This window comes from Nicotiana tomentosiformis, chromosome 9, assembly GCF_000390325.3.
Source record: "Nicotiana tomentosiformis chromosome 9, ASM39032v3, whole genome shotgun sequence".
NCBI classification, from domain to species: domain Eukaryota; kingdom Viridiplantae; phylum Streptophyta; class Magnoliopsida; order Solanales; family Solanaceae; genus Nicotiana; species Nicotiana tomentosiformis.
Window position 1 is genome coordinate 15,866,196 of NC_090820.1, and position 19,971 is coordinate 15,886,166.

The 19,971-nt window shown below is 32.9% G+C and overlaps 2 protein-coding genes across 2 annotated transcripts; one reads left to right on the forward strand and one right to left on the reverse strand.

Moving 5' to 3' along the window:
• The first annotated feature begins 379 nt into the window (after nucleotides 1-379).
• LOC104119296 (transcription factor MYB30-like) lies at nucleotides 380-3,075 on the forward strand. The gene is made up of 3 exons (XM_009630757.4): nucleotides 380-650; nucleotides 1,175-1,304; nucleotides 2,046-3,075. The coding sequence occupies exons 1-3, from the start codon at nucleotides 518-520 to the stop codon at nucleotides 2,626-2,628; spliced, it is 846 nt and encodes a 281-aa protein (XP_009629052.1). The 5' UTR covers nucleotides 380-517; the 3' UTR covers nucleotides 2,629-3,075.
• Nucleotides 3,076-14,709: 11,634 nt separating this feature from the next.
• LOC104119297 (malate dehydrogenase) lies at nucleotides 14,710-19,710 on the reverse strand. Its single transcript, XM_009630758.4, has 7 exons — nucleotides 19,504-19,710; nucleotides 17,009-17,167; nucleotides 16,733-16,908; nucleotides 15,912-16,189; nucleotides 15,685-15,820; nucleotides 15,450-15,561; nucleotides 14,710-15,016 (listed from the first exon to the last, which is right to left on the reverse strand). Exons 1-7 carry the CDS (start codon nucleotides 19,544-19,546, stop codon nucleotides 14,922-14,924), a joined length of 999 nt encoding a protein of 332 aa, XP_009629053.1. The 5' UTR covers nucleotides 19,547-19,710; the 3' UTR covers nucleotides 14,710-14,921.
• Between the last annotated feature and the right edge of the window lie 261 nt (nucleotides 19,711-19,971).

Consider the following 19,971-nt stretch of genomic DNA (forward strand, 5'->3'; position numbering starts at 1 on the left):
TTTATCATGTTAATAAATGTGACATTTAAGGAAACGATTTAACCCTCCTACTCAAAATTGGTATAATTCATTTTTCCTTTTCTTATCGACATATATACCGTCCATTTTATAATTGAGCGTTTAATTAATTTTTTTTAAGTGTAATACACACTTGTCGTACAACATGTAAAAAATATATTTATTCAAATCATTATTTTCTTTTATTATTTCTTAGTGAGAGAGAGAGAGAGATCCAACTTCGTGGAAATCGCAAACAAAGACGACTTTTTGAAATTGAGACGCTGGTTTTGGACTTATTCGTTTATTTTGTTATAAATAATTATGTATTTTACAAGCATAAATAGGTAGCCAACCTTGGTCTTTCTCATTTCTTGAAGAAAAGAGAGCACTGAAAAAGAGCTAAAACTTTCTGTTCAAAAACACATCCAAAAGAAACAGTACACTTCTGAAGAATAAAACCAAGTGATTAAAGAGTCATTTGTTCACAAATCAAGATTAGCAAGTGATTAAAGCAAAAATGGTGAGAGCTCCTTGTTGTGAGAAGATGGGGTTGAAAAAAGGACCATGGACTCCTGAAGAAGATCAAATTCTTGTTTCTTATATTCAAACAAATGGCCATGGCAATTGGAGAGCCCTCCCTAAACTAGCTGGTAATTAATTAATTCCTTCAAATTCCAATCTTAAACTCTTCTTCATTTCTTAACACCTTTTTACTGCATCCAATGTTCAGACTAATTCAGATTCACGCTGCAATAAAAAAACACTTCCTACCAAGAGTTTTTTTGGCTATCATTTTTTTCCATTTCTTATATGATCAAGATATTAGGTCAGACCCGAATACAAAGTATTCGGCGTTATACAGAATCCGGGGAAAGGCCAGCACTCCGGTGTTATATAGGCCGCCTACTCCGATACAAATTTCAGTGGATGATTTTCCGGCTCGAACTCGTGATCTATAAGTCACTCGAGACAACTTGACGGTTGGTCCGAGACTTCCCTTCTAATGATCAAGATATTGATTGGAAAACAAATATGTGAAAGTTGCAAAAGATTGGTTTAGAATTTGTAGCATTCTGTTAGAGAATGAAAACCCATTTTTGTATTAACATTTTCTTGAAATTTTTACTAGTAAAAAAATCATTTGTTAATGTTTTTTTCATTTTGGATTGATCAGGACTTTTGAGATGTGGGAAGAGTTGCAGATTGCGTTGGACTAACTATTTGCGTCCAGATATAAAGAGGGGAAACTTTACTAGAGAAGAAGAAGACTCCATTATTCAGTTACATGAAATGCTTGGCAATAGGTCAGTTTCAAAAATCAAATTTTTTTATTTTTCACCTTTTCTCCAAATTAACAAAATTCAAAATCTGAGAAAACCATATTCTTTATTTGCTAATTAATTAAACAGTTTCCTGATCTATCACATTCATATAATCCCTTCACTTTTTTCTTATGACTAAAAAAAAAAAGAAATAAATTTTAAGAATAATGATCACAACTCTAAAAGATTGTAAGAGTATTGTCTTTATCATATTCAATAATGCCTTGCATGCTGACATGCTCATAATCATTATTCACTGAAAAAGAAAAAAAAAAGAAGAAAAAATAATCAGACTTTCTTTCATTTTTAATTCCCTTTTTATAAAGACAATGCCAGTCATGCTAATTTTTATCTTGGTAAAACCTTTATCTTTTTTATTCAGAGAGTAGTTACAAAATATAATTGAGATTAAACAAAAGAAAAGTATCAGAATATACTTATCTAATCATTTTGTTTGTATCAAGGAATAATCCAAATATATATAAAAAGATTGGTTTAGACAGGTTTGTAGTTACATAATATAATCTCATTAATTAGCAAATCTATGTCATTAACTTGCTAAACAAATCAAGTCATGTGATTCATATCTCTATAGGTTCTTGTGACAATAATTAAAGTTAAGCACTACGTACCTTAATGCTTGTCCACTTCTCTTTAAATTACAATTATAAATATTTTGTTTAGATTTTGTACGAATAAAAATTTCCTTAATTATTTTTTCAGATGGTCTGCAATAGCAGCGAGATTACCGGGACGAACGGACAATGAAATTAAAAATGTATGGCACACCCACTTGAAAAAGAGGCTTAAAAATTACCAGCCTCCTCAAAACTCCAAAAGACACTCCAAAAACAACCTTGATTCCAAAGCTCCTAGTACTTCTCAAACCTTCAATAATTCAGACAATTTTAGCAATATCCAAGAAGATATTAATGGGCCCGTGACCGGCCCGAACTCGCCACAACGATCGTCTAGTGAGATGTCGACTGTCACGGTTGATTCAACAGCCATGACGACCATCACAATCGATGATCAGAATATGTTTAAGCAATTAGATGAGATGGACTCGTCTGAAAATTTTATTCCAGAGATTGATGAGAGTTTTTGGACGGATGATTTATCCACAAGCGATAACTCGACTTTTGGTATGGAGGGTACCGGTGGAGAATTACAAGTCCAATTTCCATTTTCTTCGGTGAAGCAAGAAAGTATGGACATGGTTGGAGCAAAATTAGAGGACGACATGGACTTTTGGTACAATGTTTTCATAAAGTCCGGGGACTTACTAGATTTACCGGAATTTTGAGTGGTCAATTTGATTGTAATACAAAACTTGAAGTAGTGGAATGCCAGCTAATTATTGGGAGTCAACAAGTTTGAAACTTCATGTTTGTTTATTGACCTTTACCTCTTGATAGGACCACCAAATACTACAAGTTGATACTTTCTTTTTTTTAGTTAGGATAATCTTTTTCTTTTCTTTTCTTTTTCCTACTTTTTTTCCTGTCTTTATTTTAACCCTTTTAGTTAGTTTAATTGGGAGAAAGCATATAGTGGATGGTGATATGAAAAAAGAAAGATTATGATGGAATAATTATTAGTAATATTAATTAGGATTAGGAAAAAAAAGATTTTAGAGAAAAGACTTCAAGAAACTCTAGTCAACATCCTCCTAACTTAGCTTAATTGTATGTGAATTACCTCTTTTGTAACATGACATTACCCAAAAAGAATAAAAATGTTTTCATTTTCATCTTATTCTCTTTAAATTGGATAAACTATTGTCTTCATTTTCCATGATGAAGTTGACATTGAGTTTAATACAATTCTTAATTTCTGGTTTAATATAACTATTTAATATTTGGATAGCACTAATCCGACTAATTTAAATTAGCATGCATAAGATTTATTAAAGAGAGAATTAAATACCCACTAAAAATTCAATACGGGGAATCGGTAGTGAGTGTTTTTACCAATCCACCGGTAAATTACCTATTATTTTGGTCAATTTATTTTTTTCATCTCAAAGAGGCAATATATTCTCTTAACATCTTAAATTAATTTGAGCCCGACTATTTTTTTTTAAGTTTGCAATACTTCACCATATATATTATTTGAATCACAACAAGTAATCTATTAACTGCTATTAAGTATTGGGAACGAAAATAATTAGAAATATTCATAATCCCTTGGAATTGTGTCGTACTCTTAACAAAGGTCTTGTTTTCCATAAGTTTAAACGTCTTAGAGACAATTTCTACATGCATTCATATGTCGATTGAGGGAGCGAAATTAGAATATAAATTGTATAGTACTCTTATGCTTGTATTTAAATTTAATTATGTATATTGCATTAGAAAATTGTACAAAATGCTTATATGGATAACTTATAAATACATGATTTGTATAAACTATAAAGTTTCCTTAGTGTATAAGTTTCCATTTTTCTGAATTTTGATAATATCCCCCCTCCCCCGGCCGAGGTATATGATTCGAACGCAATTATTTTGATTTTTGCCGTCGATATCCGGTATTTATTTTGAGGTCCGTCTAATCTACATAATAAAGTCTATGCCATACATTCGCACTAAAATATTGATCTTTGATACCTTTAAATGACCTCCAACTAAAACGAACGTGCTAACCACAAATACCTATCCCATCTATAGCCTAGGTTTGATGATGATATATGTTCCTATTTTGACAATCAAATAGGGTTTTCTTATATTTTTATTTAATGTTGTTTTCCTATTCCAGATATCTACTGTTACAAATGAAAAAAATGGTAGATCGATTTCACGTAAAATTCATACTAATTAATTAGACTATCATATTCTTGAACTCCATTATTCTTTTGGATTTTGGAGCTAGAGTAAAAGATTTGATGATGGTTCCGAGCATATGTAATAGAACCAGTTTTAGCTAATGCCAATGTCAGGGCGAGGGACTCGCAATAGCAGTACCAGCTCTACGAAGTCAGAATCGAATCTTTCTGTTGGCTTTTTCAATTCATTCATGAATAAAAATTCAAGGGCATGAAGCGGGTACTTCCAGCTGCTTCTTATTATGGCATATTATTTTTTGTGACGAAAATGAAAGAAAAGTGAGAAGAGCGTGCTCTTTTCAAATCGTGGCACCTATATATGATCATAATCACCATAGCAATAAGAGAATTTTAATCAGATTTCTTCACTAATAGTCTGGTTCCCCTTTCTTGTTGAGCATCTCTCTAGACAGGGCTGGAGTTAGAATAAGTAATTCATCCATAGTCCGATTCCATAGTATAGATTATGTGAATGATCATTTAGCTAGTAGCTTAAATATTGATTACTAAGTGATAAAAATTTTACATTTAAAACTTTACCTACTCCGATATCATATTAAATTATGGGCACAACATCATATGACGACTAACATGCATGCTACAAGATAACATTTTATTTTTTATTTTTACCGGTATATTGACAACCTATTCCTTAATAGAGAATTAGAGATGAAATATAGAGTCGGAAAAGATTTATTACGTGGAATCATAAGGGAGAAAACTCTATCAGTATATGACTAATAAACAAAAGGAGGAACAAAGAAATTAAGGAAGTGAAAGAAAAAAAAAGGAGTTTTTACTAGTCATATTAATCACAAATAAGATAAAAAGCAACTGAGGCGAAAATTTCTACTGAAATGACTTAACTCACTACTAGAAGAATAAGAATTAAATTAATTATTAAAAAATTATGTTAGCTACAAGTGATTTAGCGATAAATTAGCGATGAAGTTTATAGCTAATTTTAATTATTTTTTTTGTAATGATTTTATTACTATCCGCAAAGCCATCTTTAAATTCTCACATAGAGCTTTGGTGGTCTTCCAAACTTGTCAACGTGGAATTAGTTATAATTGAATCTTGAAATTGGAAAAATAAATAAATGCAACTAAACGTGGTCCCTAATTTTCGAATACTAGGTGAAGTCCTACGTTGTTCTTAGTCTTTTGGTTTGTCTTGTTCTTAAAAAACTATTTATGATTTCGACTACTCTTTCAATGAAACTGTACTATATATAGTTATCATACTTATTAGTCAATTGGAGCAAGTCATGAGCACAAAAATCAAAATGATGGGATTGGCTAGCTAGCTATTGTTCTTAGTCGTGGTGGGTAGCCACATTATTAGAGAAGAAATTAGAATTAATGGACTTGATGAGAATTAAACACTTATAATTTTTTAATGCAAGGTAGGATTTCTAGCTTGCTGATTTGCTATAATCTACATATTTTTAGAAAGACAAATAATTTTAGTAATTAATTGAGTACAATTCTGTTTGTTCTATTGATTCTTATCTCTAGATTGTATTTAGTGATTCGAGGGCTAGAGTAGCCTATTTCTCGAACGTAGGATAATACGGACCGGACCTCATTTGATGTATTTGATCTCCATTAAAGTCGAGCACTGTATAGATTTTCTTAAAGTATTAGATTATCAAGAAGCATTAGGCCATATTGAGTTGATCTTGGGGAAAAACATCTTTTGATCACTTCGGTCTTGAAAAAGATATTATTATATGTCTTGATCTTTTTGTGCATATTCTAAGTTTATGGGATTTTTGAGATTAGAAACTACACATTTAAAAATTCATTAAAATTACAACGAATGGTAGATCTGAAACCATGAGTTTAAAAAAATATATTGAATTCGATGTTAAAATTCTTAAAAGTTAACATACAAAATTTAAAATGGTACCTTATCATACTGCTCATTATTTTCACATAATGGAACGAATCATTAGGGATGGCAATTGGGAGGAAATATCTCATTGTATATATAGAGTAGCTTCTCAACAAATGAAAGAAAGGGGGGGGGGGGGGTAAAATGAAGAATAGAGGTTTCTTTATTCTGATCGTAATGTCATTTTGACAAACTAGAAGTTGAACCTAAGCAGTAAGCCATTTATTTGGGCTGAAGCATTAATTTAAGGGGACTTACTCTTTTATAAACTATACTATAATATTGATCAAAATCATATTTTAATCAACTGATACAAATGAACTATTTCATGTGAACTATTTCATGTCAAACAAATAATTTTAGTGACATGTTAATTTAAATTAAAAAAAAATAAAGAGAAAAAATGAAAGAGAATCTAAACGCGGTAGGACGGGGTAGGTCAAAATTTTGGAAAAAAGCTATATGTGACAGGACAGGGCGGGTCAAAATCTTAGTGGGCCAAGGCTTGACCTGCCCCGCCCCGCCCGCCCCAATTGCCATCTCTAAATCATTTCCTTTTTGCTAACATAATTCTGCGTTTGGTTTCATATCCAAGAAATTTAAAATGACTTTCATTACATTGACTCACTTCATCCTTTTCTCATCCTCCCTTCTAAATGCATAACAATCTAAATATCGGAAATTTATCCCTCCCCCAGGGATATCCTTTATTTTCTGATTAATTTCATAGGATAGCTGCTATCTCCTACCAACACAGGTAAGGGCGGAGCTAGGTGGGTGAAAGAGGTTCAGCTAACACTATTAAAAAAAAAAAAGGAGGGGGGGGGGGGGGGGGGAGGGGCCTGCCAAAACAGATCGACGTTGGTCATTAATTGACAAAAATTGATCGAAAATCGACCGATTCGTGGCGGTCGGTAACTGTATGGTCGGTAGAGCCAATCGGCCGACTTCGGTTGGTATTTTTTGACCGATTTTGGTTGGTCAATTAAATTCCAAAAAAATATTTGCCGAAAAGACCGACCGAGGTCGGTCGGTATTTTTAATTATATAATAAAAAATCACCATTTGGGAATCGAATCGGGTTCTGTGTTGTGGCAGAATACTATTCTATCACTAGACCATTGGTGCATTTTGTTTTAAGACTGTTTTTTATTTCATTTATACTGTTTAATTGTATTTTTGCGCGAAAATAACCAACCGATGTCGGTCGGTTTTATTAAAAAATAAAATTAGCGACCGAAATCGGTCGGTTTTTAAAATGATCGGCCGAATTAACCGACCGATTTCGATCGATTTTTTGAATATTTATTTTAATTTATTTTAAATGAAAAACCGACCAAAGTTGGTCGGTTTCTTGAAAAATAAATTTTGCGGGATGCAAAGTATAGTTTACCGCATTTTTACGCCAAAAAAAAACCCGACCAACTTTGGTCGATTTCTTAGAAAAAAATTGAAAAATAAAATATTTTAAAAAATCGACCGACTTCGGTCGGTTTTTCGGCTGGTTTTTTGACCGACCGACGATTTTGGCCGAATTTCTAGTGTAAACCTCCACCGCCGGAGATTATAATGTATATATAAGATTTAAACAAATTTTCATATATATATATTAGGTGTTGAATGCTCTTAGCTTCTTTGCGTATTTACTTTTTTTATTTTTTAAATTCTCTTTGGTGATAATCCTGTTTTCGCCACTAAACACAGGTACCGAATTACTCTGTCTATCAAAACTTGGACATATGAAAAAAAAACACTTATTTTTTTTGCCTCCACTTGGATTTGATAAGGCTCTCATCTTGAGCTAAAATGGCTAGTTACAATTATGGCTAAATCAAGCTGAGATAGGACAGAATTTCAAAGGCCGTAGCAACCATAAATAGATTTATCAATTCACCTTCAAAGTATCCTGTTGAGAAAAGTACGTACTTAGCTTCCAAAATTTCCAGGCAAATTTAGACTAGACTTTGATTGGGTAATCGCAAGTTAATTCATTCTAACATATCACAGGCATGATTGACTTTCACTGACATAAAGCTCTTGGAAAAGAGATGTAAAATTTATAACAATAGAAATATCTTTGCAGTTAATACGGTTTAACTCTGGAGTCTTAAAAGTTTAATAAATAAGAAAAATCAAGTAGTGCCTTATCTTTAGATGTAGGTTTAACCCTGTTCGTTTTGTATATCTAGGAACAAATATGGTCCTCTATCATTGCCAAAACTGGCCACATTTGGTCCAGCAAATGTTTCGGTTAAAGTTTTAACAGATCTGTGTTTGAAAATCTTTATTAGGTCGAAACCGGCAAATGTGACTTATAAATCGCAGTTGGTAAATTATGAATAATCACATTATATAATGCGCTTAATTGCAAAATAAGTAGCAATCACAAATTTGATTATAACTCTGCATGCGATGTATAAGTCGCATTATAAATACGATTTATAAATCGCGCTCCACTATAAGTAGCACTAAAAATTTCACTCTCGGCACAAGTGTCCACTTTTGCATAGATAAAGGATTATTTTAATTCAGAGTTATATATATGAAAAGACAAAGTTAAACCAACCCTTAAATATAAAGGGCCATTTGAGCCTTTTTTCTCTTATGCCCTTTTGGGTAAATTGGAAATTTGGTACTCTAAGAAGGTTTAAGACTTTCAAGAACTTGATGAAATTACAAAAAAGATTAGGAATTGTTACGCTGCTGCTTCCCTTTTTAAAGATTATTTTCATAAATAACAAGCTCATCTCATTACTTCCGTACCCTAACTTGGAAATGTTTTAATTGTTCTAACTCAATGCAGTTTCTCTAGAACATGCAATAATTCTATATAGAGCTGCTAAAACATGTATTACATATATATTACTGTTATAAAATAAAAGTAATTTAGTAAAACATGAACAAGACATGTTGTTATGAAATAAAAGTAATTTAATAAAACATGAATAAGAATTGGAGATAGAGAGAAGGAAGAGATTTTCTTCTTCAATTGTGTGTATTTTCTTATCTATTACAAGACCTTTGTATAGGCATGAAAAGTGAAGAAAAATATGTCATTGAATATATCATTAAGCATAGAAATATGTCATTAAATATGTCATTAAGCATTTGAGAAGATCATGGAGGAAGAGTAGACATACACCAAAATTTAATTTTTCTTATAACACTCTTCCTTGGATGTTCATAGATAATGTGCCTCGTTAAAACCTTATTAGGCAAAAAACCTATGTGAAAAAATTTCTAGTGAAGGAAAAAGAGTGCACATGTTTAGAAATACGCCTTTTGGTTGCCTCGTTAAAAACCTTGTAAGGAAAAAAGAGTACAACGCGTATTAACTCCTCATGATGAGAGTATCAATTCACATCCTTGAGCCTTCGCATCCCAATCTTGTACACTAGTTTCTTGAAGTTTGACGTCGGTAGAGATTTGGTGAACAGATCAGCCATATTATCACTTGAACGGATCTGTTGCACATTGATATCACCATTCTTTTGAAGATCATGTGTGAAAAATAACTTTGGTGAAATTTGCTTTGTCCTATCCCCTTTTATGAATCATCCCTTCAACTGGGCTATGCATGCTACATTGTCTTCATACAAAATTGTAGGTAGTTTATCACATTTCAAACCACATTTGTCTCGAATAAGGTGTATTATAGACCTCAACCATACACATTCTCGACTTGCTTCATGAATAGCAATTATCTCAGTATGATTAGATGAAATAGCCACGATTGATTGTTTAATCGATCGCCAAGATCTGGCAGTCCCTCCATATGTAAACACATAGCTTATTTGAGATCGAGCCTTGTATGGGTTAGATAAATACCCAGCATCGCCATAACCAACAAGATCGGGACTGCAATCATTGCCATAAAATAATCTCATATCGGTAGTCCCTTTTAGATACCGCAATATGTGTTTGATTCCATTTCAATGTCTCCTTGTAGGAGCAGAGCTATATCTTGTTAAGACATTAACTGAAAAAGTTATGTCAAACCTTGTAATATTAGAAAGATACATTAGTGCACCAATTGCACTAAGATATGATACTTCGGGACCAAGAAACTCTTCATTATTTTCATGAAGTCGGAATAGATGTGCTTTATCCATATAGAATCGTTTTAAAATAATTTTAGTGTATGTTGATTGATGGACAAAAATTTCATATTTCATATACTCAATTTGTAGACCAAGACAAAACTTTATCTTTCCAAGATCTTTCATTTCAAATTCTTTCTTTAAATAGTCTACTGCTTTAGGAAGCTCCCTAGGAGTTCCAATGATATTTAAATCATCAACATACACGGTGATTATAACAAATTTAGATCCAGATTTTTTTTATAAAGACACAAGGACAAATTAAATCATTCTTGTACCTTTCTTTCATCAGGTACTCACTCAGGCGATTATACCACATGCGCCCTGATTGTTTCAATCCGTATAAGGATTTTTGAAGCTTTATTTAATAAATTTCTTGGAAACTTTAATATGCTTCAGAACAATTTAAATCCTTCAATGATTTCCATTATACATATATCACGTTTTTCTTGTATTGCCAGATTAAAACCTGAAATGACGACATCCAGCACAAGAGAACATGTCTCTATATAATCAATGCTAGGATATTTACAAATCTTCTTGTGATACAAGTCGTCTTTATGTCTATCGACTTGACCTTTTTTTTTTCCGCACAAGAACATATTTATACCTCCATTGATTTTATACTTTCAGGTGTTGGGACTATCCGTCCAATTTCATATTTTTCAGGTGAAATCAATTTTCATTGCGTATTTTTCATTTGGCCAATTATTTATCTGTCCAAATTTTATGACAGATTTGAGCTCAAGATCCTCGTCAATATTAATAATATGGAGCGCTACATTATATTAACAATATCGTCGACGATCATTTTATATCGGTTCTACTATTATCCAATAAAGACATAATTTATTGAGATCTCTTTATCTTATTATTTTCAGGTACCTGAGCCTCTCCCATGAGGTCTTATGAAGTGTTATGTCGTGGTGCTCTTTTAGAGCACTTGCCTCCTTATTATGACCATCTTGAACATTTGCTCCTTCTTCAAGGAGTTTTATCTTTGGAACCGATTAGTCTATTATGCTTCATGTATGCCATAGACTCTATTCATTATGAACTTTCTTTTATTTGGAGTATTAGCAGTTGAATATGACATTTAGTTTTGAGTCAGAAAATACGCCTGGCAATATTTTGCAATTGAATTATCACTTGAACTTCAAGTTCACATTTTCTCGTACGAAAATCTAGATGTACTCATAATAATTCATTACATGCATTATTTTTTCAGCTGCCCATTTTCCCCCTATTATTGGGATCACCAACACATATCCCTATCCTTATTTGGGGATCCATCTTTGTGCATTGTGGTGGAACAATTAAATCATATAATACATTCATATTTCTAGATAGAAATTATTTGGTTCCTGACCCTGAACCGATTGTGATAGGGAGAACTTATCATAACTTGGTTAGATGCGCGTACAAGTGTTGTTGTATATTAAATAATACATCACATACCAAATTTTATTTTGGTAGTTTTGTTCTCATAACCAATGGTTTAGATATAATTGGAGGCATACAATTTCTGTTACACCAACTTGGATTTAAACCAGTATTATCAAGATAAATCATCATAATTTATATCCCGGAACTGTACTATAATAATTTGAGCAATCAATCTTGCAAAAGCCAAACTGCAAGTTGATAATAAATGCACATGTGACCATAGAATAGATGCATCTATTAAAATCATATAATAGTAAACGGTCCACATGGAAGGTGACTGAGCCCATATATTTATCACCTTTTATTCGTTCCATAAATCAAGGGATTCAATCCCAACCTTAACTTGTATATCATGAGAATAAGCAGCAGAAGATAATTCTTGAAGAATCTTATATTTCTTCAATATATGCCAATGTAATTCTCAATTAATTTTTCGCAACATAATTGAACCGAGATGGTCAACCGGTCATGCCAACCAATATTTATTTCAGTAAACCTCTAGTTTACTTGTGGCTTGTGATTGCATCATCATACTTATACTTGTGTAGTATAAATAGGAGAAAAGTCAGGTAACCTTTCATATTTACTCAGTATGATTATAGTAATATAAAGATATTCAATCTTCTTTTCATTTATAGTCTCAATATGCCAACCACTTTGGCTAATATATTTGTAAATCAAAATGTTTCTTTTGAAACTTACTACAAAATTAATGTCATGAACAATTTCATTCATCCGGGTAGTAACAAATTAGTTTTTTCAGAGCTCTTAACTGCTTTTGTACTATAAGATCTTTTGTCACACCATCCATATAATGAATGTCTCCTTCACAAAGAGAATCATATCATAATAATTGTCATGTTCAAAATCATCATAAGCAAAATAATTTCTTGTTTAATTTTGCTTTTAATAACTTTCATAAGGCTTGACAAAATATTTTTGACGTATCACATGTATGCGACCAATGATATATTCATGTAACTACACAGTAATATTCATTATCTTTCTTTGTCTCAAACCTTCCTTAGAGGTGAGTTGTAGTATTTATCCAACCATGCACAAGTACATTATTATGCATAATCTTTATCACATATATATTTTCACATTCACTTTCACGAATGAGTATGCATTCTCAATGTTTATCACAAGTCACATTCTCTTCAAAGAATTGAGTATAATAATACAATGTGCTTTATTTTATTTTTTTCCTACCAATTTGATGGTAAACATTGTCTTGTTCTCTCTTTTTATAATTACCATAGTGATAACTATTATTATTTTGGCCCTTCGCACGCTCGCATTCATTGGTCAACCACTTGTCTTTATTTAGACTTATCATGAATTGCTATCACATTCACTTCAAGAATGGAACAAATCAAGTGGGACAAGTTTCATGCTTTTTCATGGAAAAAAACATTATTTTTTCTTTAGTTATTATTATTATTATTATCAATATGGTGCATTAACACTCAAACCCAATGCCATGCTGCCTTACCCATATAAAGGCATGCTAGGCCATAATGCGTTGGAACTTGAATCCAATGTCTTTTCATCAACATAGTGCGTTGGGACTTGAACCCATCGTCTTACCCTCAATCTTTAGCATAATATGCTAAAATTCACTAGGACTCGCACTCGAGCCTTTAAAATATTATTACTTCATAATTATAGGCATAAGTAAATTAACTTTCAAGAAGACATATATAACTATTTTAATCTTGAAACAGTTCCTCTGCAACAAAAATGCTAGTTAGGATATATGTCATTTTTTTTTTAAAATGATACAATCATTTTTATATTTTAATAAATTAATTAGGGGAAAGGTGCAGATAACCTATAACCACTTATATTTAAAAGACTATAAGAACTTCACCAAAAAAATCCAATATGGAGGAATGAGCCTTATGTTTCTAGCAAAAATATTTAAGGCTTAATGCATAACTGTGACTATTATAAATTATAACTATAATGAGTTTATATTGATTGTATATTCGAATGCCAAATTTGCAAGGTATTGTAAAATCGCCTACATATTTGATAATTTTGCTTTCAATGAAATACATCATGTGATAGTAAAAATATTATTATTAAATTACCTTAATAATTGTCTATCATAGTATGTAAATGGTCAGAACATATATATAAGCTGAAATATTATCTTTATCCTATAAGAGATGTAGCAAATAAAGACATACCTTTCCAGTTCTTTATTTCACTCGATACAATTGAAAAAAAATATTTTAACTAAACACTGCACATAAAGTTAATGCAAAGATATGAAAGTATGAATGAGTTTAGATGGATGTAAAACTTACCTTTGTATTATCATCCAAGACATTTTTCATTGTACTTTGATCTCATTGTCTGCTTATAATTTACATAGTCTTGACGTAGAAGATCATGAAATGAAATGAGCAATTCGTGCTGATAACGTGTTATAAAATAAAAGTAATTTAATAAAACATGAACAACACATGTTATGAAATAAAAGTAATTTAGTAAAACACAAACAAGAAATGGAGATAGAGAGAAGAAAGAGATTTTCTTCTTCAATTGTGTGTATTTTCTTATCTATTACAAGACCTTTATATAGGCATAAAAAGTGAAGAAAAATATATCATTAAACATGTCATTAAGCATAAAAATATGTCATTGAACATGTCATTAAGCATCTGAGAAGATCAAGTTAGAACATCCACCATAATTTAATTTTTCTTATAGCAATTAAGAATATATTTCAACATTCCATTGCAAACAACGCGCTCGAATTAAGATTTGATATGACAGTTGCTAAATGCATTGCTCTAACTCAGGCATTTTGATCCAATATTTGCCTAGTCATTCCACTACCCAACCCCTAATCGGCAAACATCAAAATAAATGGAAATTTGGCTGAAAAATGCATTTGAAGCCATTCAAAGGCAATGAGGTGAAAATAGAAGGTTAACTCCATGCAACAACAACGGACCCCGTGTAATCCCAAAAATGATAGAACAAGTGGAGTCCATGCTATCTCAAAGGTAGAGGTGGAAGTATATCCCAAGAAGCCACAAGCAATGATGTATACTCCAAGATGTTTTAAATGATGAGCAAAAGCAATGACACAGAAAATATCATCTTAGGGACAACACAAAATGCTAATTATTCATGAAAATATCAGTTATATTTCAAAACATTGAAATAAAAATAGAGTAGAATTAAAGAGTAAACAACTGACGACGCAACGTCCCCAATTATCACTTTCCTCGAGAATCAACAATGGCCTTATTCAAAACTGAAGCCACTTCTATTATCGCATACACTCCACTCCCCATATGTTGAAAAGGCAATTTAAGTAAGGCAGGAGTATGCCAATGCTTTTTCCTCGGATAGTTCCTCAGCTGTTGCGTCCAACTTCTTTCTTGAGAACTCATCAATTGGAAGACCTGGGCACACCAACAAATAAAATACATAAGACCCTGTCACAGCCAACTTTACAAAATTTATATTACCACCAAGGGAACAAAATACTCCCACATAAGCGTTATCTAAAGAGAGAAAGGGAGAGCAATAAGGAACCTTCAGACCCCAAGGTTCAACACTAACAAAAAAAAGAAACTAATAAAAGAAAAGGAGAGAAATCTAACATGAATACAACATGTAAAAACATCAAGAAGGCAAATAAGATGCAGAAGGAACAACTCAGTTTTATTACAAACCAGATAAGTAATATCTGAATTGCAAAATTCAACTTGCAATATATTGGGAGAGAAATCTTTCAGACAAATCATTAGGTAACATCTAAAACTAAAACTTCAGACATGGTTCGCATCCTTTATTAAGCCATGCCAACGAATGTAACTAAATGCTTTCACTAACCTTGAACAACACACCATTCTCCATTTTTGCATGTAACTGGGAAGGAATAAATAAGCCCAGCTGGGACATTGTATGACCCATCAGAGTAAACACCCATAGAAACCCAAGTTCCCTGCAACATTTGGTTAGAGAAAGAAATGAGACAAGCACTACTTTCGATTTAAACCTACCAAATATCTGCACAAATAATTCCTTTATTTTATATACAACAAGGCCCCAAAGTTAAAAACTCTACCTCTGGAGTTCCAAGAACCCAATCACGTATGTGATCACAAGCAGAACTAGCAGCGGAAAGGGCACTAGAAAGCTTTCTAGCCTTAATAATGGCAGCACCCCTCTGCTGTACAGTAGAAATGAACTCACCATTCAACCTAAATAAAAGGAATACAATTATCAGTTAAAACGCAAGCAGGGAAAAAGAAAGTGCTAATCAGTTCACAACCAGTCACTGATTGATTATACCATGCATCATCAGCCACAAGTTCACGGACTGGCTTATCTCCAGCTGGTGTTGCAACTGTTGCATGGTTGACATCTGGGTACTGTGATGATGAGTGGTTTCCCCAAATGATGACATTTTTAACATCGCTCACTTGAACATTCAGTCTCTCTGAGATTTGACCTAGGGCCCTGTTATGGTCCAACCTTGTGAGACAGGTAATGTTCTTCTCAGGAATGGATGGTGCATATTCTTTCAAGATCAATGCATTTGTATTGGCAGGGTTAGCAACGACCAACACCTGGAAGAGACAAAAAGGCAAAACTTTTAATACCTCAAACGGAATGAAGTTGCATAACATACTCACATGGAAATCCTGAAACAAGTTATCAATACATCCATTGACACAAATAGAAGGCAATAAAAACAGTCATTTTGTAGCAGAATGAACTTATGCAAGTAACACAGAAGATGAAAATCACAAGCATGTTCCATACATATTGTGATTATTTGCTCGGAAACTTTGATCAACGACACAAGACATTAAGTTGACAATAAGCATCGCGAAACTACTGTCACTGACTTAGGATATCTATTCAGCTAATTTTCTGAAACTTTCATCAACAACATAAGACATCAAGTTGACAATAAGCACCGCGTAACTATTCTCACTTAGGTGATCTATTCAGCCAATTGATCAATTACCTCCACAGTCAAATAGAAGAATAATCTTATCCAGTAGCTAGAAATATATCATGCAATGCTGAACACTAGGTGCAATTTATAAGATAGAAAAGTTAACATACAAGACAATCTAAACACAGATCTATATACTTTACCCGACCTTGCAGTTGGGAGCTGCATGCTTCTCCAGAGCAGAAGCCTGGGACTTGTAAATAGAAACATTCTTGGACATCACATCTTTTCTCTCCATGCCTTCTTTCCTGGGGAAACCTCCAACCATGACGGCAACATTGACACCAGTGCATGCTTCAACAGCATCAGTTGTGGCAACAACACCTGCCACATACATAGCAAAACATACCATTTAGCCCATGTTTATTTCCGACAAGTAATAAAACGGCAAAGCATTAAAGTTACACGAAGCAAGGGTACCAACCCTTAAGAAGAGGGAAGGCAGCATCCACTAATTCCATCTTCACTCCATTCAATGCCTCTGCGGCAGGTGGAATATCCAACATGTGGAGAATTACAGGCTGATCTGCACCCAACATCACTCCCCTGGCAATCATTGGCACCAAAGCATATCCAATTTGTCCTAGAAAACAGAAACAAACATTATCCCGTTAACACAACATTCCAATTTACTCCCAATTTTAAAACCAATAAAAACTTCAAAAAAAAAATCCAACTTTAGAAAAAAGTCTTAAATCCTTGAAAATAGATTTTGGGAAAGTACCTAACTAGCCATTCTTCATACTTATCTAACACATGAGATGCTTTTCCAGACCATGAATCCATAAATTTGCATGACATAATAATATTATTACATGTTGGTTTTTCATTTCTGAATCATAAGCATAACAAACACATCAACTCAATCATGCTACATCAATAAAAACTACACCTCAATCTCAAACTAGCTGGGCATGGTGTTTTTTTTATAAGCGTAGTGTCCGGACCAGCTTGCGCATACCTCGACTAATTTCACGGGATACCTACTACCTCCCACCAGCAACAGGTACCAGGTAACTCTATCCACCAAGGCTTGGATAGATGGGAAAAAATCACCTAGTGTATTTTGCCTCCACTGGGCCTGAGACCTCATGGATCTTATCCACTTCATTGACCACTAGACCACACCCTTGGGTGTAGTTGGGCATGGTGTCGAGAATAGTGAAAAACCAATTTGTTTCATTTAGACCTGTTTATTCAGATATAATTGATAGTTTCGGAATCTACAAAGTTCTCGGAAAAACAAAATAGTGAAATAAATTAGCAAAATTTCTGATCATCAGAATCATAGGCAAAAACTAGAAAATAGGCTATCTTTTAAATATAATTAACATCACCAGTCAACACAGTTAAGACCAAGTGGTGAAACAACAAATACGTCACCTAAAGGAAATGAATCAACTAACGTAAACAAAGTCATACTTACCCTGCTCTGTTTTACTTGCCCAATATGCATTTTGCACACCCCTTAAGAAAATATTAATTAAGTATTTATTTTACTAGATTACCCTTATTAATCTCTATTAATACTATAATTTTAAATCTCAATTCTAGTAACAGAAGCAATGATTTGAAACCAAATGTTGCAAATAGAATCTTTGAATTTGGAGCCACAATCTTTCAAACATTAATACTCCCTCCATTCCTTTTTACTTGTCCAGTACACTAAAAATAGATTTTTTATTTTACTTATCCACTTCAGCAAATCAAGAGAGACTAATTTGTACTCAATTTTACCCTTATTATTAAGTGACTATTTCCCAAGCCATTTACCCAACTTATTTGTAATTGCAATGGGCACCTACAACAACCTCCCATTTTGGATCCAGTATATAAATTGCTTTTTTTATGATGGATATTGGTCCTATGGGAGCACCAAGTGATGGGACGGCCATTTAGAGGCCACGGCAGGACTACCATAGGGAAGGCCGCTTCCACTAGCTAACATAGAAATAGATTCTTGAATAGAAATAGTCTCCAGGTGAATCTCTTCTCTTCCTGACCGACCAGGCTGAATCGGGGCACCACTTGGGATGGGAATAACTCAACCCACATGCATCATAGTACTCCATAGTAAAAGTAATTTATACAGTGGAGACAAGATACTACTCCATAGTATTGTTACGTCAGCTTGGAAAATCGGAGCTGTTTAAGTTGCACATTGCAATTAATATGCTTTGGAAATCTAATTTCACTACTAACACTTCAGTAAGTTTGGACATAGTTACATCATAAGGGTAAAAATGGAAAAAATTAATTAATTCGCTTTTGATTTACTAAAGAAGACATGTAAAAAGATAAATCTATTAATAACATACTGGACAAGTAAAAAGGAAAAGAAATGGGAAATATTAATGTTAAAACATTCTAGCTCCAATTATTAGTTGGATTCAATTACTAAGCTTAAATTAAAACTTTTTAATTTCAAACCATTGCTTCTGTTAACATATTTGAATTTTGTAAGTAAGAATATTAATTGAAATAACTTATAACATTAATAAGGGTAATTTAATTAAATAAACTTAATTAATATTTTCTTAAAGGGAGTACAAAATACATAGGAGACGATGTTGTTGATTCATTTCCTTGAGGGAGTCAAATTTGACTATTTTATTTGATGCTATTTACCATTTACTATTTTAGCCGAGTCAAAATTGACTCTTTTTGGAACGGGTGGAGTATTAACTTCACACCACATATAGGAAAACACAATCGCAAATAAATTAACAAATGATCAAAAAGATCAGGAGTTAAATCAAAAGCACTAACAGTAAGCAAGTAGATCCGTGATTAAATCCGATAAGCATCAATACTAAACATCAATCGAACCTCAAGTCAAAATAAAGTAAAACAGTAGCAGATCTAAGCCATAAAAACAAAAAGAAAACAGAAAATAAGCTTTAAGATTAGATCAATTACCGGCGGCACCGGTAACGAGAACGCGAACTGGATCTTTAGCCATTTCGTAGAAGATCTAGAAGTCTCCGTTGAGCAATGAAAACTATAATCAGAGCTGAGATTACGAGTGTGAAGGGAAGTGACAGTGCAAGGAGATATTTATTGGCACGAGACGTGCGGTCAATACGGTGCCGTTAGGAGACGACGACGTCGTTTCCGAGTATTTCTGAAGATAGCCTCGGGCTGCGAGATTTTGTTTTGGGGGCGTGGGGTCCTAGAATCCGTCCCCAAGTATTTCGAAATTTAATTTTCGAAATCTTAAGAAAGTGTATCTTTTATATGTTTTCTAAGTAAAAAGTATTTTTTTTAAAATGTTATACTAATTAAAATTTTAAATCCTAAGAAAAATAAAAAACTTTTAAAATTATTTTTTTGAGTTTTAAGAAATTTTTTTAGGGAGTCTTGGCGTAACTGGTAAAGTTGCTGTCA

Coding starts and splice junctions, on each gene's coding strand:
- LOC104119297 (XM_009630758.4), bottom strand. CDS start 19,546: ATGGCTAAAGATCCAGTTCGCGTTCTCGTTACCGGTGCCGCCG. Junction 15,821..15,911: donor CTTGTGGCTGATGATGCATG/GTATAATCAATC, acceptor CCTTTTATTTAG/GTTGAATGGTGAGTTCATTT. Junction 15,017..15,449: donor AGAATGGTGTGTTGTTCAAG/GTTAGTGAAAGC, acceptor TGGTGTGCCCAG/GTCTTCCAATTGATGAGTTC.
- LOC104119296 (XM_009630757.4), top strand. CDS start 518: ATGGTGAGAGCTCCTTGTTGTGAGAAGATGGGGTTGAAAAAAGGACCA. Junction 651..1,174: donor AGCCCTCCCTAAACTAGCTG/GTAATTAATTAA, acceptor TGGATTGATCAG/GACTTTTGAGATGTGGGAAG. Junction 1,305..2,045: donor CATGAAATGCTTGGCAATAG/GTCAGTTTCAAA, acceptor TTATTTTTTCAG/ATGGTCTGCAATAGCAGCGA.